This window comes from Branchiostoma belcheri, unplaced genomic scaffold (genome assembly GCF_001625305.1).
Source record: "Branchiostoma belcheri isolate BF01 breed outbred unplaced genomic scaffold, Haploidv18h27 scaffold4, whole genome shotgun sequence".
In the NCBI taxonomy this organism is placed as follows: domain Eukaryota; kingdom Metazoa; phylum Chordata; class Leptocardii; order Amphioxiformes; family Branchiostomatidae; genus Branchiostoma; species Branchiostoma belcheri.
Window position 1 is genome coordinate 325,127 of NW_017804020.1, and position 24,969 is coordinate 350,095.

A 24,969-nucleotide genomic window follows, 5' to 3' on the forward strand; every position below is an offset into this window, starting at 1 on the left:
ATCAATCACGTGGTTATTTGAGCTGTTCCACACACTAAGAGGGATAAATGATAGCTAACTTATGCATTATAATCGCTATAAATAATGCATCAGCTGATAACTGATCCTTGATACAAATAAATATTGAAAATTTCTAGAGTAAGATCAGTGTGTGGCATATAATTCCTAAGCTGCGAGTTATTATGCCGATTTTTTTAAAAATTGTCCCCCATTTTAGAATGGAAACAGCCTAATTGCAAGACTCATTGGACATTACACGAAGCGGTGCTACGTTGCCTGGAGTTTGTGTACGAAGCGTGAAGAAGGACGTCTCTAAAGAGGGTCGTGGCGGCTGCCTGGGTGCTCGAGCGATCTTCAAGACTGTAGTGGGCTCACAAGACGTCTGGAAGAAAGGACCCACCCTTGGTGACACCGCTAGATCGACCAACCACCGTGCGTAACCCAGGTGATGTTTACAAAATGTCAGTTTCAACAACAAAACCCTCTTGATATTCTTCGTGACACATTCATATGTGTGTATTTCAAAACATTATACACGAAGCAGTACCGTTCTAATGCCTATATAAGTAGACTGTCAACAATCGTGGACCGAACATTAGAGCTAGATTGATGCTTGTTTTTACCCGTTGGGGTGATATCAAATTCCAAAGAAAATAACAAGTGAGGTTTAAATAGGACAGGGAGGGGCACCTGGTAATGACTTGTTTAATACTTTCCCTCCGCTTTCTAATTTATCTGACTGTGTTGTCAATGGCATTATGTAGTGTCCTTCGTACAATAGTTGTGGATACAATTTATTCATGAAATACTATAAAACTTAGGTGTATTCTCCAGATTTCAGTGGTACCCTTGTTATCAGTAGTGCCACTCTTATATGTAGCCTGGGTTCCATCCTGGTTAGTTTACGTCTGCTCCTACAGTCGCAACCACCAACGACTGTAGGAGCGGACGTAAACTAACCAGGATGGAACCCAGGCTATCTTATATGAGGGTCTGCATTCCCTTTTTCGTAAGGCATAATCAGGCCTTTTTAGACTTCGTAATTCGTAGGCAGCCTCCACAAAAATCAACGTAATTCGTAATAGGACATTAGCTGCAAATCGTAAAGTCGTAGTCAGCTCAGAGACTTTAACGTAATTCGTAATCACTACCCCCATTGCAGGCCCTCTTATATGTGTAAAATACCAATAGCTTGAGGGCAACCATGCAACCAACAAGTTCAAGTGTTTTGAAAGAAAATATCTCAAGGCACGGTAACTTGTTTGCTTGTTTTCTTCTCACCTTAATGAAAATGTAAAAGGCCATCCACATCAAGATTTCCTATATTGTCAGTATGGATTCATACTAGACTTGGAAACTGACTTACAAACATGTAGAAAGTAAAATTGCAAGCATTAGTGTCACACCTGGCCTACTAACAAGACAAATATGGCGGTATAAAGAAATAAAGAGCAAAGTAATAGTTTGTTCATTCCCAGTTGGGGTACCGATAAGTTCCAAGCAACAAAAGATCAAATATATCATGCCTTTCCAACCGTGACGTTCATTGTTATTAATACGTGCCTCCTTGCCTTTTCAGCATACTTACCATTGACAGATTGTAGCCCTAAGGTTAAAATTTACCCACTCTAATTGTAATACCTTATGTAGTAATGACCCTACAGAATAAGGGCTTAACTGTTAAACCTGCTAGGTCTTTGTATAATGACAATAGGGGTAAGGATTATAACTAGCTTTGTAGTCATAGGAACGAGGACAAAGTTTTTATTATTCTGTAGACCTCTTAGATGTTTCGTGGCAGGGGTTAGGGCTCCATTTCCGTGCACTGGATTTATTTTTGGGCAGTGGCGTGGAAAGGGAAGTTTATGCGATTTGTTCTAAGTGTTTATGTATTGCTGCAGCAGCTGGCACTCTGGAAGTGGGGTCATTGGAGTTCGTTGGACACCTGGTTATGCGCAAACACTAGACGTTGCTGTAACCAACAACAGCATGCCGCCTCCACTAGTGCGCAGCATCAGCAACGTGAAGCGACAGTTCTCGTACCGCCAGCCAATCAAACCCTTCGTCAGCTCGACTTTCGTGGACTTCCAGGAGGAACGGGACTACCTCGTCAAGCGTATTTTCCCCACCCTTGACGCAATCTGCCGAGAAAGGGGCTCCAACTTTACTCCTATTGACCTGAGATGGGGGATAAACAACAACCAGGCTAACTCGGGACAAGTCATCAAACTGTGTCTGGACTACATAAACAGGTCAGTGTTACAAATACCCACCTGCAGTCTGCATTTTGCAGAGACATTTTCAATATTGCAGAAGAAAAATTAAGCAATTTTGTAGACTGAAAAAATAAGGCTACGGGTTCAATGGTGTTGGCCTCCGTTCATAATCATATGGCCAGGTACAGTTTTGCCCAGATGTGCTACACAAAAAAAAACGTACATATCTTGCTTTGAAACCCAGATAGCACAGTTACTAGGGGCTAAATTTAGTACTTTCCTTACTGTTCTTCCTATAGAAAAACTTCTAATAAGCAGAAAAGATTGTGTATTAATTTTGCAGGAAGTAGAGGAAAAATTGCAGAACAAAATTTTGACATTCTGCAATATTGCAAAACACTGAAAAAATGTATATTTCTACCCCTGCAGGTGCACGCCGTTCTTCATATGTCTACTGGGAGACCGGTATGGCTCGCATCGCCCCGAGACCGCGGACCCGCTTCCGAAGACGTTGGAAGACCTGCCGGCCGACGCGTCCTGGATGGACAAGAACTTCGTGGTCGCGGCACAAGGCGGACACGGTTGGGTGCTACAAGAAGCGCACCAAACATGCAGTATTACAGAACTGGAAATAATACAAGCATCTTCCCTCAACGACAATGAACACTGCTACTTCTACTTCAGAGACTCGACGAAACTCGAAGAAAGACTCGGTGACCTACCAAAAGACAAGCAAGAAGAGAAGCTACAGGAATACGCTCCCGAGAGTGACTACGCGGAGATTCGAGTGCGAGATTTGAAGGAGAGATTGATTAACAAGGGCCTCCCTGTGAGGTACTTCAGTACAGTAGAGGAGCTGGGAAGGATGCTACTGGAGGACTGGACAAGGGTGATCGACAGCCTCTATCCACCTGTGGACGACTTCTTGGATGTTGGTAAGTAGTAATTAGTACACGTCAAGTGTTTGGCAGATTAGCATCACATTAGGCCACAGCAAGTAAATTTTATGGATGACATCCTCCACAGACTCCAAATCTAATGCGAAAGAAAAAAAAAAACAGGCAGGCAAAAAAAAAAACAAGATTCCTACTTTTTTAAATTTTGACATCATCATAACCTTGATAAACAAGAAATGATGCCTAAATTGTGCTAAAGTTACTGCCAACTATTACAACATTGCATGAAGTCTATCTCTGTTGTACTCAATAGGCACTCTCTAGTTTTTGACATTTTGCAAAGTTTTCTAGGAGTCAGGTTAGCTGGACCAAGGCCCAGTTTACACACAGGCAAAACCCTTGTGTACAAAAATTGCGTATGTCAAATTTTTCCTGCGTGTAAAACGGTCACACTTTGCATATGCAATTTTCGTAGAGATTTCAGACACCTCCTTGATACATGTTTTAGACATCACGAGGTAGGTTTCAGTGAACCAGTAGTTGGTTACAGTCAGATTGCCTTTTATTCCTTTCAAGTTGACCTAAAAAGATGTTTGTCAGGTAGCCAGTGGTGTTACCTACTATTTGTGCCTTTGACAACAATGTTATTTGTATGGCCTGAATGGCAAATAATAGAGTGCACAGGTGGCAAATAATAGTGCACAGGTGGCTGGTGGTACCTTCATTGTTCACTTGTTGTATCCTTGTCTGTGTTTTCTTTTCCAGCTCAGCTAATGGTTCGTTGACTCTTTCCAAGGCTGGTAAAAGGAGGCAGTCAAGCATGTCCCTTTTAAAACAGCACTTTTTTTTTGTCCTTGCCTGTATATCAAATCTGTTGCTGCGTTCATACATAGCTTTTGAAAGTTTTGAAACTTTTCCACTAGCAAGAGAGATTGATAGATTTTAAGTTTTATTCAAACAGAAAGAAAGAAAACTGCATGAAGGAGGTATTTGGGTCAAGGCCACTTTCTTGGAGACAACCCAATGCAAAATTCCTTTATGTGCAAGCATCCAACTTTTTTGTTGGACTGTGACACTTCTGTCTGAAGATATAATTATGTATGTCTTATCATATATATTGAAGACCTTTGCATACTTTTGAAATTGCAATCTGATTTGTATTTGAGACTTGTGAGTGAGGCCAACTTGATGAGGGAAATTCAGGATATTTTGCTTCACAACATTTCCTTAGTACATTTTCTTTTGTGAACCTTTGCTATGACTAGGTCAAACTATAGCAGCCTAGAATTTGTCGGAGTAACTACAAAGACCCCAAGCAGAGTTTCGGGCTTTTGCTCATAAACTGGCACATTAAAACTAAAAGTTACCAGACTGGTACAAAAAGAAACCCCAGTAAAAAAAGTCTAAAAACACACCAAAAGTAAGCCAAAGCCCAAACCTCTGCTTGGAGAGTACCCAAAATATGGTATGAATTCCTAGTTTTTTCCGCTCCATTTGATTAGTGTTGTCACCATTTTATAATTCTATATTGAGGGATATTTTTTTAGCTGAATTGATGAGAAATTTTGTGTTTACTACAGGTGGAGAATCGTTCAGACAGTGGGCAGCTCACGAGTCCTTTGCTGAAACTCGCCGGCGTATCTTCGTGTCGACACCAGAACTGGAGCGTCTTAACAGCCAGCTGGACGAGCACGCCCTGTCAGGAGCCGCCCAACCTTCAGCAGACGACTTCTTAACTCGCACCAGGTGTCCCGACAACTCCTTCAGATCCAGGTGAACTCTTTTATTTCAGTTTCCTTGCATTGTATTTTCATACCATATCCTGCTGTTATTTGAAATCAAACACTTTCGGCTGTTGTCTCATTCGGGGGATCACGAATATACAAATGAGTACATGGAGAAGCACATCTCTGACATTCGTGGCAATTTTCTGGATGTACTCATTTGCATGTTTGTGATCCTCCAAACTTTCCCATTTTTCCCAGCTTTTTCCTTTTCTTTTACTATAATGTGCTGCATTTCCTGTTTGCTCCTAAAGAACACCTAAAGCCCCTGTCACACATTAAGAATCAGAACTTTGCAGTCTAACCAGATTTACGCTGTGCCTACCTTTCTATAAGGAGTCAAATTTGAGTTAAATTTGACTTCCAAACTCATTTATTTGACTCCCAACTATACACAGACCATCTATACTGACTTATCCCAACCACCAGCCAATTGGTAGTGTTCAGGAGGCTATGTGTGACAGGGGCTTAACCAAATATCCTGCTAAAGAAACCAGGTCTAACAGTCTACCCTGCCATTTCTTCTTCTTCAAGGACATTAAATCCTTTCCTTCTCTCTCCCTCTATCTTTTGTGTGAGCTTCAGCATGGCATGTGAGTGAAAGGTCCACGCAGTGGAAACATATTGAGGTAACATGTGTTATCTATGGATACATCTGTTGTCACTGTTCCTGTCCTACTGTATACATAGTTGTGGTCTTTTTCTTCCTTTCATCTAGTAGACTTGCTCTAGTATCACTTCATATTTCGTGGTGCTAATTAGGGGAAGCATTTTTTTTGTGTACTCATAACTGTAACCGGCAGTAGAAAATAGATTTTCCCTGCAACATGTTTCTTTTAAAAACCCTAGAAAGAATAGCTTTTGTATTTATAGTTTGTATGGGTATGAAAGCTGAATAAAAATAATGTAGTAAGAAACTACTGTAAATCACAATTTTTTTACTGTACTTTTAAGTTTTATATTCGTGATGCTTGCAGCCTGCTAACTTATCATTACCATGAACAAATATTCGTTTTTGCTGACCCTGCCGCCACCGTTAACGTACATGTACATATACATGTAGTATTCTCAGACCGTCAACTTTTGCTATAGCTCTACCATGCAGTTGTTGACCTCTGCCCTATTTTCCAGACCTTCCTCAGCCCCAGGTTACCAGTCCATCCTGATGTTGGTAGGTGAGCGAGGCTGTGGTAAGACCGCCATGGTCGCCAACTGGGTGAAGAATTTTACCTCCAGCACTGCCGACATTGTTGTGGTGTCACACTATGTGGGAGCGAGTGCAGAAAGCACGGATGTCGGCAGCTTTCTACGCCGATGTACACAGGAGCTTAGGAACGAATTTGCAGGTATGCACATCTTTTTTATAAGAAACTCAGAAACAATTTACTTTTGAAAGACTAATTTTCATATCACCTTTCAAACCTCCAACTCTGAGCCAATGTACCAGAAATAGATTTTGAGATTATCTTAAGTTATGTATTTCTTTTTCTAATACTCATTTACAATTTTGTTTTTTAGGTTAGTCTTGAAAAATGCACAGAGAATACTGTAAATTACGATTTTTGTGGTACTTTTATATCCATGGTTTTCCCAGTCACTTCTGAACTGCAAACTTATTATTACTATGAACAAATACAAATGTAATGCATGCACCGACTTTGTTTTTGCTGCACATGCAGCCACATTGAAGTTATAGTTCCAGGAACATGTCCATTTTTCAAACTTTTGCTACTGCGAACATAAAGTGAGTTACCGGTACAGTAATTTGGGCATTTGTGTCTGATGCATGTTCATTATTTCCCACTGTAGGAGCCCCCAGTGATATGGCGTCGACCACGCAGGATCTGTCGGATTTCCACCGGACGTGCGAGGCCTTCCTGGCCGCACTGACCCTCGGGCCGTCTGTACTGGTGCTTGATGGGATAGATGAGTTGAACAGCACATACGGCATGACAACCCAGCAGGTAAGGAACAGGGGGAACAAATGAATGGAAGAGTTACACTCACTATCCGATTTAGTGTCTGTTGTCCCCGTCTTCCAAGGGTTAGACATGCTCACTTGCACAACAATGCAATAGATGGCAGCCCACCATTTGCCTCTATGCTGTGGGTTGACGTTATGGAGGTTAAGGTGGTAGAAGTCCTCCCTTATGTTGCCCATCCATCTCTTCCTTGGTTGGCCTCGAGGATTTTGGCCTTCCACATCCAGTGTGAGGATCTTCTTAGGCCACTTCTCACTGTCCGTTCTTTGGAGGTGGCCATACTACATGTATCTTTGTCGGCTAAATCTTACTTACCGGTAGTCTAGTTCCTGAATGCTATGGACTCTAAGTCTGCTTCTTTGTTATTAACTGTTTACAACTAATAATAAAAAAATAAAAAAAATGTTTAGTAAGAGTTGCAAGTGGAAAACTGAATGGTCATGAAAGATATGTTGACATATTGAGAATACTGTACATGTAGCTTAAGACTTGGTTTGCTATAGCCTGGATCCCAGCTGAACTTGGCCCTGAAGCTAAGGAGTGTTACTGTATACTGACCCAGGCAACAGTCTGCCAGACTGTTGCCAGGCTAGGTTTACTACTGAAATAATACCAACAGAAGATCTTCAAAAGAAACGGGTCGATTCTTTACCTTTTTTTTTAGAGGAGGTCATATCAGTAAATACTGAGATTCCAATGACAATTGTTTACAAGGTATTTTGTTTTGTTTTTGTTTACTCCAGGTGAAGGAGTTTACCTGGCTGCCATTCCCCCTCCCACCCCAGTGTCGTATCATCGTGACCACCACACGGTCAGACCTGACCTACAAGGCACTGGTCAACCGGCCAGACGTTACTGATCTGAACGTCCCTCTACTGGCTGGTAGGTATTATGATTATAGCAGCCCCTGTTTATGTCACACATAGTAATGATAATATAATAAATGGATTTTATTGTCCAAACAGTACCCGTGCAGTCGCAGACTTTATACGGCTGAATTGATGCAGGGTGTCACATAATAATCAATACAACAATCAAATAATACATGACATACATATTTTCTCCACAGATTTTTTTTGTGGAACTGTCGCAAGGGTCTGTGCGGCTGCCATTCGGCGCCACAAGGTGACCTCAATACGACTTTCCCCAACCAAAGTTAGGTACCCATTCACACCTGGATGGAGTGAGGAAGTCGTGTAAAGTGCCTTTCTCAAGGGCACAATGCAGGAGCGCATGTCCAGACATGTCCCGGGTACGACTCAGAATTGAACCCCGGTCTCCCCGATTCATAGTCAAACGCTCTACCACTACGCCATCCAATGCCACATAGCCTCTTGAACACATCCAAGCTCATGCTGGAAGGTTAGGAGTACTACTGGTTGGGAGCAAGGTCAGCTGTGGTTAGCTTCTAAAATGTTTCAAACATTCGGGAGTGGCCGGGAGGTTGGGCCATTGTTGGAGACAGTTTGGCCGGTGGTTGGTACATGTAGTTGGTCAGCGGTGGTCAGGGTAATACAGCATTGCTTTGCAGTAAAATCTGACTCAAATTCAACTCAAATTTGATTCAATTTGTATCAAAAGTAGGTGTGGACTAAATCTGGTAAGACTGCTCCTGTAAGTAGGTGTGGACTAAATCTGGTAAGACTGCTCCTGAACTTCAGCCAACTTTAGGTTGGTGGTTAGGGGAAGGTTCTGAATGTGTGACATGTACAGCTAGGGGCTCAAGCCGTGATTTTCAAAATAAGCTTTCGAAATGCTGTAGTCTTAAGAGGGGCTCAGTTGTGCAAACTGTGATCTTAAGCTGGGCTTACTTTTTGTGAGTTGTCATCTTTTCAAGATGAGCCCACTTGATAAGCCATAATCTTCCCGATGAGCTGTCTTTCTTTCCTGAAATCCTAAAGATCAGTTTCATAAGCTATGTGTGATCTTTAAGAGGAGCCAGCTTGCTTGCTGTAGTCTTCAAAGATGAACTCAATTTTATAAGCTTTGCTTTTCAAGGTGAGCTTACTTAGTACCTAAGTGAAAATCTTCAAGATGAGCCCACTTCTAAGCTGATTCAAAATGCAGGCTACATGTAATAGTGCATCCTCTATATATCAATGACCTTCACAAATATCAGTCCTTTACATTATTCTGAATTACTAGTGTTTCAAACTGTAGGCAAGCAGGACAACAAAACAATATTGATGCACATACATGTAATCTTCCACATTGGTGTTTTGGGAAGAAAGAAAAGAACCAGAATTGTAGTGACATTGACCAATCAATCAATCAATCCAATACGAGTAAAGTGAGGAAAGTCATTTTAAGTGCCAAGGGCCCAAGATTGGTGACAAGACAGGAATCGAGCCTGGAACCTTTTGGTTCTGAACCACTGGTAAACACGCTGCCATTATATGCCACACGACCTCTGCTACCGGTATTACGCCACACGACATCTCAGTTCCTCAGCACTCTAGTCAGCAGTATCTCAGCAGTGAAGGCACTGGGCTATTACTGAACCTTGTGGTGCGAATTGATGTTTTTCAGATTCACCTTCCAAGAGCACAGTAATGGAGGAACACCTGGCTGAACACTGTAAGTGCCTGGACTCCGGCCAGCTACAGCGCATCGTGGAGTGTAAGCTGAGCAGCCGCCCGCTGTTCCTCTTCGTGCTGGCCCACGAGCTGTGCGTGATTGGCCAGCAGCAGGGCGTGGACCGTCAGCTGGAGGTGTATCTGGAGGCGACCAGCATCCGTGACCTCTGGGTCAGCATCATTCAGCGCTGGGCAAAGGATTATGGGTGGCACAGCAGGAAGGAACAGACAATAGAGAAGGGTCAGTCATTGTTCTTTGCCGTATCTTTCTTTTACGTTGCCCAATAGCAACTTTAACTTGCAGCTACAATTTTGTACAGAAAGTTTCTTGATATATACTGTCAAACTTGTCTAAGACGACCACCTAGGTGACTGAGGAAAAGTGGTCTTCTCCTCAGAGAACAAGAAAGCCACTGTCGTGACAGCAAAATTTCCACCCATTTTGCAATAGACTGCCCCATTGACCTAAAGTGACCCAGCCAGCGTCATTTTACATAACGCAAGGACTGCCATGCTGTCAAAATCAATGACCATTTTCATCGCGATTTTTCGCTAGTTATCATTGAAAAACATTTTCCTCCACATGCTTGACATTACCGCGGTCATAGACAGAGATCTCGGCCATGTGCTGAATAGTGCTGTTCGCGGACAAGTGGTCGGCTTAATGCTTACATCTATGGGGAAAAAAAAATTGGGACCAAGAAAAAGCAAAAAATTAGTGTCATGGCCAGTTGGCCAGCTTATAGAGGTGGTCGGTTGGGCAAGTTTGACTGTATTTATTTTTCTACCATTTCAGGAAGCAGAGGCTGGGTTGCCGATGCCCTACGTCTCATCGCGGTCTCCCGTAACGGCCTGCAGGAGTCTGAGATCCTGGGAGCGCTGGAGCTGCTGGGGTACAGGGACGAGTACAAGGTCGCGTCCTTCGACTGGGCGCTGTTTCGATCCTGTGCACAGGACGCTTTGTTTGAGAGGCCGGGCGGACTTCTCAACTTCTTCCACCAGGACATTCGGGAAGCTGTGGAGTGCTCCTTGTTAGGTTAGTCTGGTTGTGTAGTTGGCAAAGGTCACTATTTTGCACAGGTGCAAAAGGCCCATTTTTAGTTACTAACCATTGATGAGTGTCCAAACCAACTGTTAATAGCCTTTTTCTTGGCATATGTTGCTAATTGCTGGCATTTTGCAGCTGGGGGGTTTCTATGTTTTTGTTTTGTTGAAAAAAATTAACTTTTAGGCTTGTCTTTGATGCTGGGTAGAGCTCTTAAAGGGATGCTACATGTATTTGTGTTTTGGTGGTGTACGAGGGGGCCAGAAGTCATTCCAGCTTTGTTCTCATTCATACAATGACTTTTTGCCGATAGAAAAGTAGGAATTTTGCACTAAATGGACAACTTGATACTTTAGGCAAAGGACTGGTACTTGAAGTCAGATGCTATATATAAACAATTCGGCAACTGGAAATTTCTTGTTTTATTGTACAGGAACTGTTACCAGCGCTGCCTCCAAGACATCCTTCTCCTTCCCCACCATGCAAGAACACGTCCGCAACAAGTACCACGCCGTGCTGGCCGAGTTCTTCAGCCGCCAGCCGCACTCGGAGCGGCGGGTGGACGAGCTGCCGTGGCACCTGGAGATGAGCGGGGAGGTGGGACGACTTTGCAAGGTTCTGTCTGAACCCGGGTACGCAGAGGGCAATGCATGTCATGGCTGCATGTGTCTAACCTATTTTGCTTTTTGTTAACATAATTGCTGCGATAATGATAAACTTTTAACTTATTCCATCATCTCAATTTTGTTAGGCTGGTGTCTAGTCTATCGCTGTTGGGGCGGGCTCTCTTCGGGGCTGCTGAAGCTTTTCCCCGCCTGACTCAGCTAGGTTATCCAGTAGGTTTTGCACGATGGGAGTTCACTGCGTCAACTCCAGGTGTGCAAAACTCCTGCAGGCATAACACACCTACCGGCCAGTCTGTTGAGCTGGCCGGGGGACACTATTAGCATAGAGCCCCAAAGACAGCCTGTCCCAACCACGATAGACTGGATACCAGGCTACAATTTTGTTGGATGTAACATCATGTCAAGCGCCAAAGCTGTGTGGCATCAGGCCTCTTGACAATTCGGGGGCATGCTCCTCCAGGGAAATTTTGAAATCTCGACCCTCTGAAATGCTATTTCCTGCATTTTGAAGGGCAAATTTTGCTGGTAGATTAAGCTCAGTTCAATGACATCTCTTTCCATATTTTATATGCCAATCTTTGTCCATCAAAGATGACAGATGGCACAAACTTTTTGCCCCTCAAGATTCCGAAAGATGGATGATGACTAGAACACTAATTTGAACTTTCAGTCTGTCTAATAATAAAAGCTGTCGTGTCGCACTCTCATCATGCAAAACCTACCGGGGAACCTAGCTGAGTCCGGCGGTAAAGAGCGTCTGCAGCCCCGAAGAGAACTCGCCCTAACCACAATAGACTGGATACCAGGCTATCTTTCCAGCCTTTGTTCACTGTTGTTCAATGATAATTATTCACAATAACCTCCTACAGGATGTTTCTGGCTATGTGGGGAGACAGCAGACAGAGTAGCACGCTGCGGCTGGACCTGGTACGGTACTGGAAGTTCCTGACACAGGCGGGGTACGACCCAGGCGAGGTGTACGGGCGCATGGTCCGGAAAATCACCGGAGACAACGAGTCAACCGCAGAAGGAGATGTAAGTTTTTTATGGAAATTTTGGTATAGATTTATCATAGGATTACATTCAAATTTATTTGGAGGAACCTTACAGCACTTTGTAAAATGTATTGGATTCCATATTCCGTTTGGCTAAAAGTGCATTACATTTCAAACCGTAAACAGGTGCCGTAACTACTGAATAAACTGAGAAGTTTATGAGGTGGTTATCGCATCTGACCAGGGGTTATCTCACCATATACACACTGTCATCATGATGGGTATACAAGTAATTCAGTGCTTCACACAATCCACAAATATCAGTCAGCATTCATTACATCAAGAGGTACTTCATTCCTCCTACAGTTTAACTAAAACAGGAAGTTATTTTCTTTCTACTCCACAACTGTCTCTTCCAGGCAAAGTTTCCATAAAGTATATCGTTTGCCTTCCAGGGTCGCCTGTCCCGTACAGTGAGTGTGGTGATATCAGAGCCCCCAGTCTGGCAGGACCCAAGTGACAGTGATATTGGTAAGAACTGATTGCAATGGTTGTTCTATAGAAAGTTTGCCAAGGAAAGATCAATTTTTAAAATTGAGCTTTCGCTGATCTGGCAGTAGTTTCTAAGCTGTTCGTTTCTAAGCTGTACATGACCAGTTAGACATTTGATGAGAAAAAGCTAAAATACATGTAGTTGAATTGTCACGTGGCTTCCCTGAAGTTGACCCAGTGTTGACGTCACACTTCAGAGAAGCCACATGACAAGCCTTACTGGGTGAGTCTACTGAGGAAGACCAGAGTCACTTGTGTTGGATCAAAACGGAAAAGTTTTAAATTTTATCAGACAAGTAAGTTTGGTGTGTTATCTTTCAACAGACCCAAGATCCCTGAGCCCCACTGGCAAGCTGCACTCCTGTCTCACCACCATTAAGGAGGGTTCAGACCAGGCCTCCGTCAGTAACGCCAGCGAGACGCAGAGTCAGAGCAGCATGGGCGCGGTTCTCAGCATCGCCACCAGCTTCGGCAGCCTGGCGGGCGGCAGGAGCGACGACGACGGCTTCGACCCGACGCCGGAAGAGCGCGCCATGGACATCGAGTCCACGTTCTTGACGGAGAGTCGCGTGGCTCACCTGGACATGGACGAGGAGCGAGAGGAGATAAAGGAGATGTCACAGTACGAGGTCGCCGCCCTGGCGTGTCACGCCGGACAGTTCCTGAACGAGATCGGGAAGTTCGAGACAGCGCAGGAGATGCTGCACAAGGCGCACGACCAGCTGAAGAACGCAGACTCGCCCAGCCTTGCCGAGCAGCAGCTACTGTGTAAGGTAAGAACAGAAAGGCTGAAGAAAGACTTGGTTGTGTAAAAAGAGTCTCTTTACTCAGTGTCTTACAATCCTGATGAAACTACGGAAACTCATATGCTACTATCCTGTTTTAAATTAATGTGTTTCAAATTAAAACTTTTGATCCAACACAACATCAACACAGAAGGCTCCATGTACCGAAAAACGCAGGTCATTAATATCCGATACGCTACCCGCTTTTCAAATACCGGTAGAACATGCATTCTGTTCTGATGACCAAAATGGAACAGTCTTGCATTCTGTTCTAATGACTTGTTTGAATCCGAGCAGGTTACCGCAATTTGGACAGTCATGTAAAATGATCAAAAGGACATGAACTTGATACAGTTAACGTTACATGTAGTATACAAAACGTATAACCGACATGTAGCCACTCTCTCACTCTATCTTTGTGGACTAGGTCATTCATTCTATGGTTATAGGAACCGACCATGAATTATGACACCATAATTTATACACCTTAGGGAGGGTCATTAACCGTATATTCATAATGTTCCAGGTGGAGGAGAACATTGGGAACCTGTACCTGTTCCAACTGAAGACACAGGAGGCAGAGGAGTGGTACTGGAAAGCACTGGGGACCATCAACTCCATACAGGAGGAGGATGCTGAGCACATGGCTAAAATGGTAAACAAGATATTATACTTCACAGTAGAAAATTTTAACAATGTTAGCTTGCATATTCCAGCAGTTAGTGACCCTACCTCTGGACCAACAGGTTGGGAGTTCGAATCCCAGCAATCCTTACTGTTTATTGTACATTTGTACTTGAAAAGAGCCATTTCAGGTCTTGACTTTTTAGTAGCAACATATGGCATATAGTGATATAGTTTAAAAAAATTAAGTGGTAAGTCGCTGTCTCAGATACTACACCCCTGCTACTGGTGTATGAAACAATAAAAAACTAGAAAAATAATATTTGCAAAGCAAATGCATAATGTTTACCTTTGCATATGGTCTGGTCTGGTAATATTCTTACTCAAACACATTCACATATATGGGGACAGGAGTCTAAATCCCTCCGAGGCTCCTATGTTTTTATGTAACCCAAAACCAGTTACCATGGTGAGAGACAGTCTGGTTCAGTCAGGCAGAGGTCACTGTTTGGAGAAGAAGAAGAAGAAACATAGCAAAAACTATGTTTTCCTTCAGTAACAATAAAAACGAAAATGGCTGAGGTACTAGTATTAGGGATTTTGTTGTCCTTTTTCCTCCCAGATCGAGACTAAAGGCAGACTGTTGGACCAGCTGGGGAACATGAAGACGTACGCCGGTTGTTTTGCGGAGTCGGACCAGCTGCTGCAGGAGGCCAGGGATCACATGGAGTCCGCCTGCAGCATCCCCGGCCTGGCCTCCGTACAGCACCACATCGGGGTCCTGAAGATGAGGAGACGGCAGTACACCATGGCTGAGGACTGTCTCAGGGAGGCACTCACTACAAGAGAGAGGTGAGAATGGTTCTGCAAAAAAAAATAGACCGATCCAGACTGTCCATCACAATTTGCAATTCAACCAATGAGAGCATGGCAATTAGCAGTTTGACCAATGAGATAGTGGCTGCATGTCTGTCAAACAAAGCAAGAACTGCAAGCTGTTAACCAGTTCTTGTCCCCTTCCAGATGGTATGGTACATTCCACCCCATGGTTGCAGATGTACTGAATGACCTTGCTGGGCTACTGGCTGACAGGTAATAACATCATTTTAATTTTGTGAAAACAAACTTCATTGTATTAGCTAGCTTTGTTTTGTGTTAAACATAAATAATTAATGCATCCATCCTTGAATTTTTTCATCAGGTTAGTAAATCACTGAGTAAAGAGAGACTCTTTTTACACAACCAAGTCTTTTATTCCGCTGATGTTTCGGTGACTGTCTGTCACCTTCCTCAGGGCAACTGGTTGGTTCACATTGCACAGCACAGGTGTGGCTGCTATAGATGCATTCCCAGATGCAAAATATTACCCAGATAAACCACTTGGTTGTGTAAAAAGAGTCCCTTCATTCATAAATGCATCCATTTGAAGCTGCCTTCAATCGAGTTACATGTACTATCCATACAAAGGTTAAAGATATGCAGCTTGAATAGAATAGAACAGTACATGTATTTCTTATGCTAATATAAGATCTTGATGTCATCAGGAACAACAAGAAGGGGTTTAACCGACGCGAGGCTGAGTCCCTGTACCGGCGAGCGCTGCGGATCAGGGAACAGTGTCTGGGGTCCAACCATCTACTGGTCGCAACCACCCTGTTCCACTTAGGTAAGGAGTACGGAATGTGGCACTTTTTATGGAAGTAATTTTGCATGATGCAATCTGCTAGAGGGTGCAGCTACTTAGGTGTGAAATCATTCGTGAGGATATGAATGGGGGGATCTGAGTGGCCTGACATGCTAGCCAGCCCAGGTAGACAGCTGGCACCCAGCCTTTTTCGTAAACCCCTTTTTATGGAATTTATCACTAAGTAAATACGTCCTTTCTGTGACAGAACATACAGAATGCAATGACAAGATTTTAAAAAAGCAGGATCTTTTGCCGATCCTATCACATTGTTGATAGAATTTAAGGGCACTGTACTCTAAAAATGTGACATTCTGAATGAAGATGTTTTGTAACTGTTAAGGAAAGAGTTCATTTTGCTTATGGATCAACTGTTACAGATATTCTGTCATTACCGGGTAAGAAGATTGCAGTTGACCTTGTTTACAAATGAAGAAACTCATTAGAATGACACAAATGAAGTTTAAACATACATGTAAGTGTCACTCACACTTTATCCTGTTTAATGTCTGTTGTTACCCGCGGGAGGTAGAGATGTGCTTGCACAGCAATACTGTGGCTTGATGGCAGCCCGCCATTTGCCTCTATCCGGATCCTGTGGGTTGACATTATGTAGATTCAAGTGGTGGATTCTGAGTCCTCCCTTCCATTTCTTCTTTGGTCGACCAGGAGGGTTTGGGCCTTCCAGTGTGAGGATCTTCCTAGCTAGGCCACTTCTTACTGTCCATTCTTTGGAGGTGGCCATACCATTTTAGACTAGTCGTTGAGATACATGTAGTACTTAAATAGCCTTGTTTTTTAGGAAAACTGCTGAAGGTGGATGGTGCCCAGCATGTGAAGAGAGAAGCAGTGAAGTGTCTCCAGCAGTCTCTGGACGTCCGGACCAAACTGTTAGGCCCCGAACACCCAATCACACGAGCTGTAAGAAACACACTCCGCGACGTGGAGTCACAGATCAGCACGGGGCTGTATGACTTCAGTACCAAGAAACAACCTGATGCAAGGTTGGTATTGTTTTCCTCACTAAGGCCACAGCAAGGAATTTTTATGGACGCATTATATTTTTTTTTTTTCTATTTACTTCAGAATTCACCTCAAAACAAGGCTCGTGAGAGCCACTTACGTGTTTTGGGTTACAGTGATGACTGCGTGGTCAGATATTTGTTCACCCTTGATTTAAACCGTTGGAGGTTGTAATTAGCGGTGAAACATTCACGGGGAAGCTTGTTCCACAGTGAAGTGGTTCTGGGGAAGAAACTGTCAGCATGAAATTTTCTCTTGACTGATGGACTATTGAGGAAGAAAGGGTGATTTTCTGCTGTTGAGGTGGCTAAGCGTGTTCTTGCAGAGAATGTTCTGAGTGGGGGTACGAGGGAGTGAAGTTCAGCAGAGCATCTGCCGTGGAAATATCGATATAGTAACGCCAGGCTAGCAACATCGCGCCGGTGTGAAAGCGGTTATAACGTGGCGTGCAGGTCTCTCCCAACGAGATTTCGCAAACTATTTTGGACCCTATCTAAACAGCTCAACGAGCTCTGTGCAGCTCCAGCCCAGATGTGACAACAATATTCCATTTTTGGACGGATTTGGCTCTTACACAGATACAAGATGGCAAAAGGAGTTAGGTACTTTCTGGTGCGGTACAATGACCCTACCATCTTACCAGCCTCCTTGGCAACAGACTGGATGTAATTGTTCCACTTGAGGTCATATGTGAGTTTGAGGCCCAAAAGGCTATCGAGGCATGCTGATTCTTTTAACCGTGTCTCCCCCATATGGACAGGAGGAAGTTTCGGATCAGATCTCTTATGATGGAAAGAGAGAAGCTTTGTTTTGGACGGATTAAAGGTCACAAGCCACTGATTCCCCCACTGAACAGTGCGTTCAAGGTCAGCGGAGAGGTCAGCGGCGAGGGAGTCGTTATTATATCTGATAATATATATATTTTCTTGTCTACTTTATCTTCTCCAGGTCCCGGAACCGTCCCTACAGCAGTATGAGTTGGCACGAGCAGGACATCATCCTTTTTGAACAGAAGCAGCAGGGGAAGAAAAACAGACGGCAGGAGCAGTATGGAGGGTCTCGCAGGCCCAGCAGCATCCCCAGCGGGGTCTGGAGATCCCAGTCCGTCGTGTCGTGCCCCAACGGAAGAGACACCGCCATGAGTCGAGCTACGCGGGAGATACCCAGAGTACACTCTGCTGGGAGTGAGCGTCACAGGGCGGATGTCCCACAGCAAGGTTTCAGATTTTCAGATTCAGATTTTTATTTCCAATGACATAACAGGTACACGAATAAAATCAATTTTACCTGAAATGCGTCATTTGATCACAGCACAGCTGTTAGTGTTAAGTATACACATCATAATACATTATAGAATAGAATCCTCACAGTCAAAATAATCTCAAATAAACTGTATTTACAAACCTGTTTCTGATGCGAGAGGCAGTTACGTTTGTGCGTGTGTTACAGTTTAGCTCAGAGTCATTTACACTGTGACTATGATACAGCATAAAATAACTGCAAGGCTTAGAAGTAAGGAAAAATTTAACATTGTTTATCGTTTTTAACAGGTTTCCACAGAGAGGAAGCTCCGTGGAGAGAATTCTCGGAGAGCCCGCCCAGAGAAACACAGTGGGAAGAAACCGTTGGACAGGAAGACTTTAAAGGTGACCCGAGTCTCTTCAGAGAAGGAAGTATGTCCATCAATTACTTCAACACGAAAAGCTCGGTGTCGGAGTTCCAGAGCCGGATGACGGTTGTTTCGCGGAACACGAACATGTCGCGTTTGAGCAGAAGCTCGCACGTGTCGCACAAATCGTCATGTCACATCCCCAGTGCACACAGCGTGGACGAAAGTAACGTTAAGTCAGTCCACGGCCCTCATAGTACGCTACAGACCTTGTTAGATGAGCCGCCAAAACCGCGGGAAAACGTGAAGAAATCTGGAGTGCAACACAAGTCGGCGTGGTACCACATCCCGGGAAGATACTCGACCAATAAGGAGCCACTGCCGAGAAAGAGAAGTCAGAAGCGGGTGAAGAAGCTGAATCGTGGGACGGACACGACGTTGGACCAGCAGCTTCATCCGATAGACGAATCACCAAGCAGCGAGGGAGGGAGCTCGGCGGAGTCCGAGAAATGGGGGTCAGACGGAGTCGAAGCGGCGGAGGCAGGAATCCAAGATCTACAGATCATAGGGGAAGGAAAGGAAAGTCACAGCGAAGCAAACATGCAATCCGGACCTCCCAACTTTGCCGATCAGTATGACAAAACTACGTTGGAAGCAGACAATGAGACAGTGTTGACAGGTGATGCGACAACTGTGGAAACGGAAAAGAAGGGAACAACAAAAACCTCCAGGAACCTTAGAATTGTGGAACCAGAAAGGGTTACTAAAGAAGCCATTGCTTCTAGACACTATCAGTTTCCTGCTGTACATTAATTATCATGTAGTAATGACAGATTCATTATGATGTTAGAATTTTCTATATGATTAATGAACCAAAGATGAGATTGTGCCAGAATGAGATTCAAGGATATTTGGACCAAAGAATGTGCTGATATATTGTGGAACTTTAAAGTTGCTTGTTTGTTTTGCACTTAAATCATGTCTCTATGTCTCTATGTAATAGGGTAGGAAAATCCCCTGTCACACATTCACTTCTGTATTCACGTAAAATCATTCCATTTAAATTTGTGTATAAAGAAATGCTCTTATTGTGTGCTCAGTCAATATAAGTTTGTATAGTTTGAGATTACACACTTTGATAAGATTAGAATGGTCAGTTTTGGATGGAATACATTCAGCTTTGTCACCTGGTGGAATATGAAGAGATCTAGGTAAATATGTTGGCAGAACGTAATGTGCCTGCCCGAAACACCTATTTTTTGCACATTCTACATTTGTTATCGAGATCTTCGTTAATGTATATATTGGTTGTCATCCTTACATCCATTGTATGACTCACAATATAATTTAAGACAATGCACCATACATGCATGACTTAAAGAGTTATACCACCATATCCACACTCATGATCAGTCTATCATAGCCAAACCGAAAACATAACCTTCTGGCAAAGACAATAATTACAACATACATGTGCACCGTATGTTCACAACTCTTCCTCTGGGCAGATATGAGAAAGCAGCATGTTTAGTTGACTGTCCACCATGGTTTGGTCTGGGTGCACGTTGTCTTTTCCCGGCTGACACACGCTCATGCCCCACGTGTCCAACACAACCACGTCTGGGTCCGCCCGGAACATCTCTCGTATCACCTCCGTGATCTGGTAAGCCAACCAGTCGCTTGCTAGCAGGTAGAACTCCAGCTTTCTTCTTTTGTGCTCTCGCGTCGTCCCGGTTCTCACGAAAACCCGCGTGCCGGGAGCCCTGCGCTTCAGACGGTGTATGGCACCCCGTATGGCGTACAGTCTGGACCGGATCAGCTCTAGCGGCTCTGCCGTAAAGTGAGCCCACAGACTCAGAACTATTACCGTGTTTGGTCCTCCTGGATTGGCGTCCAGCTCATCAACAACGTAGCGGAAGTCATTAAAGATAATCCAAACTCCTCCCTGTACGGGGAAGTGGTGAAACCGGTAGCGAACAGAGATGTTCCATTGGCCGTTGTCTCCTCTGAATTGAGCTGCAGAAACAAAAATATACATTGTCCAACTTGTGATTGTCTGCATTACGACTTTACATGCTTCACCTTTGACGATCTTTGGCAGGCATTATGACGAAATCAGTCTCAAACTGGAAAGGTAACATTTGCAAAGCAAATGCATAATATTAACCTTCGCATATGGCCTGCTCTGTTGATTATAACTCAAACACATTCACATATATTAGGAATATTAGGAAATTTTAACATAATGTAACACCAGTTACCATGGTGAGAGACGGTCTGGTTCAGATCATTGACCAGGTCAGAGGTAACTGTTTGGGGAAGAAGAGGAAACTGAGCAAAAAGAATATGTTTTCCTTCGGTAAACATAAAAACTATGTCTTTAGGAAACATCGACAAACCTTTAGAATTCATGGTATTGTTATCGTAGTTCAACGGTACTTCCTTCTCCAAACGCAGGCCCCATTGCCTGATCGTGGAGTCACCTAGATGGAATAGAAATAATCAAATTTAACGTAAGGTCCTTCGGACTGTAACGTTATCTAACAGATCCAGAAGCGCAATCATTGATGATCAGATCACTAACGATACGTACCTTGCATGTACACAGTCTTGTTAGCCAGGCACCGCCGAATGTCATTCTGAGTGAACACTCGGACATTGCAGACGGATGACGTCCACACCTTGCCTGACCAATGCCCCAAAGTTGCAGACTTGTCCCAGGTACATGCTGGAAGATGTTGGGATGTTCGCGGCTCTGCTTCAAGAACGTGTATGGGCTCCTTGGGGTCTACTTCAAGTTCCTCCTCAAGATAAGGTCTGTGTGGTTTAAAGTTTAAAATGTATCGATGAAACCAGTCGTGTATTTTCTCTGACCAAGTTGTATTGAGGGTGATACAATATTTTATGCATAACAAGCTATATATGTAAAGATTTTAAGTATATGTAAAGATGTCAAGACATGTCCTAACGTGTGCATATTAAGAGCATCATATACTTACATACTTATTCTCTTCATCCCTTGCGAGCATCATGCCACGTATGGATTATTTAAGAGGACAAGAACACATTCATGGACAAGAATGAGAAACTATCTGCAATAGAATAGCCAGGATACAAGTGTACAGGTGTTGATACAACTCACCACAGGACTTACTTTTGTATAACAGTGGGGTTCAAGCTGGGGTCGTAAGCTGGCTGCCAGGGTTCGATCCCCGGCGTTTCTATACTCGCTCTTGTTTGTGTCACTGGTTCCCACACCGGGAATCGAACCCGGGCATTGGTGGTGAGAGCGCCAAATCCTAACCACTAGACCATATCTCGCTCCTGTTTGTTTTATTTGTACAGTTGGCGACTTACCTTTGGAAAAGTTTCTTTTCTTCTTCAGACGCCAGTCCCAGGACCTTTGCCGTGCTCTTCTTCGAGTCCCATCTGCACCTTGAGATGGCGGAACACGCAAGTTTGTCCGGCTTCTCACAAATCCAGGTCCCGTTCACCTCTGGCTTTGAGAAGTCGCACTGTTGGTGAGGCAGTAGGCTGGTGTTGGCAGAACTGAAACACTGTGTTGTGTTGGTGGCGTTCTTTTTCTCGTCGACGAAGCTACAGGAGAAGACTCTCTTGTTTGGAACTTCGCGTACTCTCTGTAGAACATTCACTGCCTCGCTTGGATGGACGAGCTGAATCTTTATCTGATATATAGAACAGATCAGGCAAAGGATTTGCACTTTTAGAGCGGAAGTTATGTACAAAAAGGCAAATCACTCGAAATGACTTCGTTGTGCACTGAAAAATCCGTGCAAGCACAATTAAAAGACGTCATCATATAAACTGACAATAGCAATAAGTGCAATAACCGTAGGCTGGCAAAACGTTGTAAATATGTATCAACATGGTGTCGCTTGTACCAAAAATTCTCACTTCCTACCAAGCATCGTCCGTACTCACCGAAACGCCCCCTGTCCAGTAGAGCGGGAACTGCACGGTGTAGGTGCCGTTATTGTGGTCAGTGACGTGACCGGCGCTACTGGCCTGCGTCGAACGGTCACTACTGATGAGTCTGGCACGGAGAAAGTCTCCTCCGTACTTCTTCGGCCTTCCTTTTCCGTCTCTTGCCTCAACCCTCACGGTAAGAACGTCTCCTTGGTGAAACAGGCGGTCTCTGTTTAAGACGACTATGGTTGTATTGTTCGGGCACGTAACCTGCTCAAGGTAGCAAGCTTCAACCTTTGTAACACTTTTGACGTTGACATCAATCTTTGTAACATTTTTGGCTTTTACATCAATCTTTGTAACATTTTTGGCTTTTACATCAATCTTTGTAACAGTTTTGGCTTTTACATCAATCTTTGTAACGGTTTTGGCTTTGACATCAATTTTTGCAATGTTTTTGGCTTTAACATTTTCGTGGTAAGGAGTTTTAGTTGACTTGTGGTTGACATTTTCATGGTGTGGAGTTTTTGTTGACGTGTGGTTGACATTTTCTTGGTGAGGAGTTTTAGTTGACTTTTGGTTGACGTTTTCATGGTGAGGAGTTTTAGTTGACTTGTGGTTGACATTTTCATGGTGAGGAGTTTCAGTTGACTTTTGGTTGACATTTTCATGGTGAGGAGTTTCAGTTGACTTGTGGTTGACATTTTCATGGTGAGGTGTTTCAGTTGACTTGTGGTTGCCATTTTCATGGTGAGGAGTTTTAGTTGACTTGTGGTTGACGTTTTCGTGGTGAGGAGTTTCAGTTGACTTGTGCTTTTCGGGACTTACTTGCTCCTGTTGCGACGTTTTCGTCCACATGTTCTTTGGAGATATCATATATTTCGGGATTTCAACATTCGACCAATGTAAAGCCTGGAATTCTAATATCTGTGTGAAATAAGAAAGATGAAGTAAATAAAAAAAGTGATGTAGGATTTATCCAGAGACGTTTCGTTTTCATCTGTTTCCAACACCGAAAGTCCCACGTCCATAGCCTTTCTCAGTACGATATAGTATATAAGCACATTCGAAATACTAGTTGGTAAAAAGTACCTGAAAATTTACCCTCTCCTCTTTCAATTTGATTGATGAGTGTCATTGTTAAAAGGGTGCCAGTATAGTTACGTCCTTTTTAATGACAATAACAATGAAGTTTATTGCATATCCATGCCCCTAAATGCGGCGATTTATAGCTACAAGTAAGTAATTGGGAAACTATATGTTCTATCTACATCTATTATTTATACGTAAATTTCTTCTGTCTTCTTGAGTCGTTTGTAGACGAATTGACAGAGTTTTGAATATAACATCGTCGTTAACGGAAGAACATGTCATGCTTTAATTTAAAAGTGTGGACTTGTTAGTTATAACTGTATTTCATCCTGATAAAACGGAGTTCTTTGGCGTTTTACACAATCCTCTGCTACCCCCCCCCCCGAACGGTAAAGGAAAAATATTTTTTCTATGTGTACCTGTCTACCCTGTAGAAGTTGCCTTGGTTTTTAATGGGTTTAGTTGTGCCCTCGTGTGTTTACAGTTTTTGTACATTTATTTATATTTCCTCTTCTTCTTCTTCTCCAAACCAACAAGGTCAATGACCTGGACCAGACACCTGTCACCATGGTACTGTAAATTCATTTTTGTTCGCGGGGGATAAATTTCGCGTTAGGAAAGAAACGGAGATTTTTGCGGTGTTTTACGTTCGCGGTTGAAACTATACTTAAACATGGTAGTACATTTACAGTGCCTTTACTACGGTTACAAGATGCCTCTTATAAGTCATTGCAAAGGTCATGGACAGGCTTAGCTGCTAGTACACAATATTGTGGCAGTATGCCGCTATTGATGCATATCTTCCACTATTGTCTTATCTAATTTCACATACAGAGAAGCTCGGCGCGGTTCTTGTTGAGAATAGATAAAGAAGGAGGATCAAATAGCGCGGTTCTTGTTGTGGAAACAGTAGAGAAGAATGTCAAATAGCTTGTTTATTAAGACTCTCCTGATATGTATCTAAATGAGTGAAGCAAGTGCGTGTGGAAGTTCATCTGGGTTTACTAGTAAACAAACGTCCGTGCCATCGCAGCCGATACAATCGCACACCGTCCTTGTCATGGGTTTACCATATGACGTTAAAAATGTGTCTCGTGATGTTAGATACTATATATATATATATATATATGTATATATATGCACAAAAAGGTGTTCCTGGCTGGAAGTGCAGTCTTGAATCAGCACCATCGGTTTTGTGAACAGGTGTTAGTCGGTGATCGCCTTGAAAAACATCCACCCAGTACAGAAAAAAATCTAATAGACTAAGAATAATCTTTCAAAAATTCTAATGAACAGGCACAGTCTGCTATTAATAACCTCTAATATTAACCCCTGCTAAGTGGACTACACTGCAGTATTATTAAAATGAACCAGGCAACAGGCCAACTCGCGCATTCCCGCCAAAAGCCCGAGCAAGCTCCCAATAGACTGGTTATCCAGCTGTAGTACTAAAACAAATCACATTCGCGATGTCATGACTTTGCGATGGAGCAATCAACGCGAATACCGCGAAAATAAAACCACCACGAACATTACAAGATTTACAGTAACTG

At 43.3% G+C, this 24,969-nt stretch overlaps 2 protein-coding genes across 2 annotated transcripts; one reads left to right on the forward strand and one right to left on the reverse strand.

Annotated features, from left to right (window-relative positions):
- Positions 1-242: 242 nt before the first annotated feature.
- Positions 243-19,508, forward strand: LOC109477408. Its single transcript, XM_019778661.1, has 20 exons — positions 243-445; positions 1,905-2,252; positions 2,646-3,151; positions 4,693-4,885; positions 6,028-6,242; positions 6,706-6,860; positions 7,622-7,760; positions 9,408-9,695; positions 10,251-10,490; positions 10,933-11,131; positions 11,995-12,160; positions 12,576-12,651; positions 12,997-13,445; positions 13,984-14,112; positions 14,704-14,933; positions 15,105-15,173; positions 15,626-15,747; positions 16,568-16,769; positions 17,737-18,005; positions 18,339-19,508. Exons 2-20 carry the CDS (start codon positions 1,990-1,992, stop codon positions 19,208-19,210), a joined length of 4,782 nt encoding a protein of 1,593 aa, XP_019634220.1. The 5' UTR covers positions 243-445; positions 1,905-1,989; the 3' UTR covers positions 19,211-19,508.
- Positions 19,509-19,603: 95 nt separating this feature from the next.
- On the reverse strand, positions 19,604-23,182 carry LOC109476872 (NXPE family member 3-like). The gene is made up of 6 exons (XM_019777888.1): positions 23,153-23,182; positions 22,340-22,678; positions 21,755-22,083; positions 20,991-21,214; positions 20,787-20,880; positions 19,604-20,403 (listed from the first exon to the last, which is right to left on the reverse strand). The coding sequence occupies exons 1-6, from the start codon at positions 23,180-23,182 to the stop codon at positions 19,884-19,886; spliced, it is 1,536 nt and encodes a 511-aa protein (XP_019633447.1). The 3' UTR covers positions 19,604-19,883.
- Between the last annotated feature and the right edge of the window lie 1,787 nt (positions 23,183-24,969).

Coding starts and splice junctions, on each gene's coding strand:
- LOC109477408 (XM_019778661.1), top strand. CDS start 1,990: ATGCCGCCTCCACTAGTGCGCAGCATCAGCAACGTGAAGCGACAGTTC. Junction 13,446..13,983: donor AGCAGCAGCTACTGTGTAAG/GTAAGAACAGAA, acceptor ATAATGTTCCAG/GTGGAGGAGAACATTGGGAA. Junction 15,174..15,625: donor GCTGGGCTACTGGCTGACAG/GTAATAACATCA, acceptor TGATGTCATCAG/GAACAACAAGAAGGGGTTTA.
- LOC109476872 (XM_019777888.1), bottom strand. CDS start 23,182: ATGTGGACGAAAACGTCGCAACAGGAGCAA. Junction 20,881..20,990: donor CAAGACTGTGTACATGCAAG/GTACGTATCGTT, acceptor TATTCCATCTAG/GTGACTCCACGATCAGGCAA. Junction 20,404..20,786: donor AATTCTAAAGGTTTGTCGAT/GTTTCCTAAAGA, acceptor AGCTCAATTCAG/AGGAGACAACGGCCAATGGA.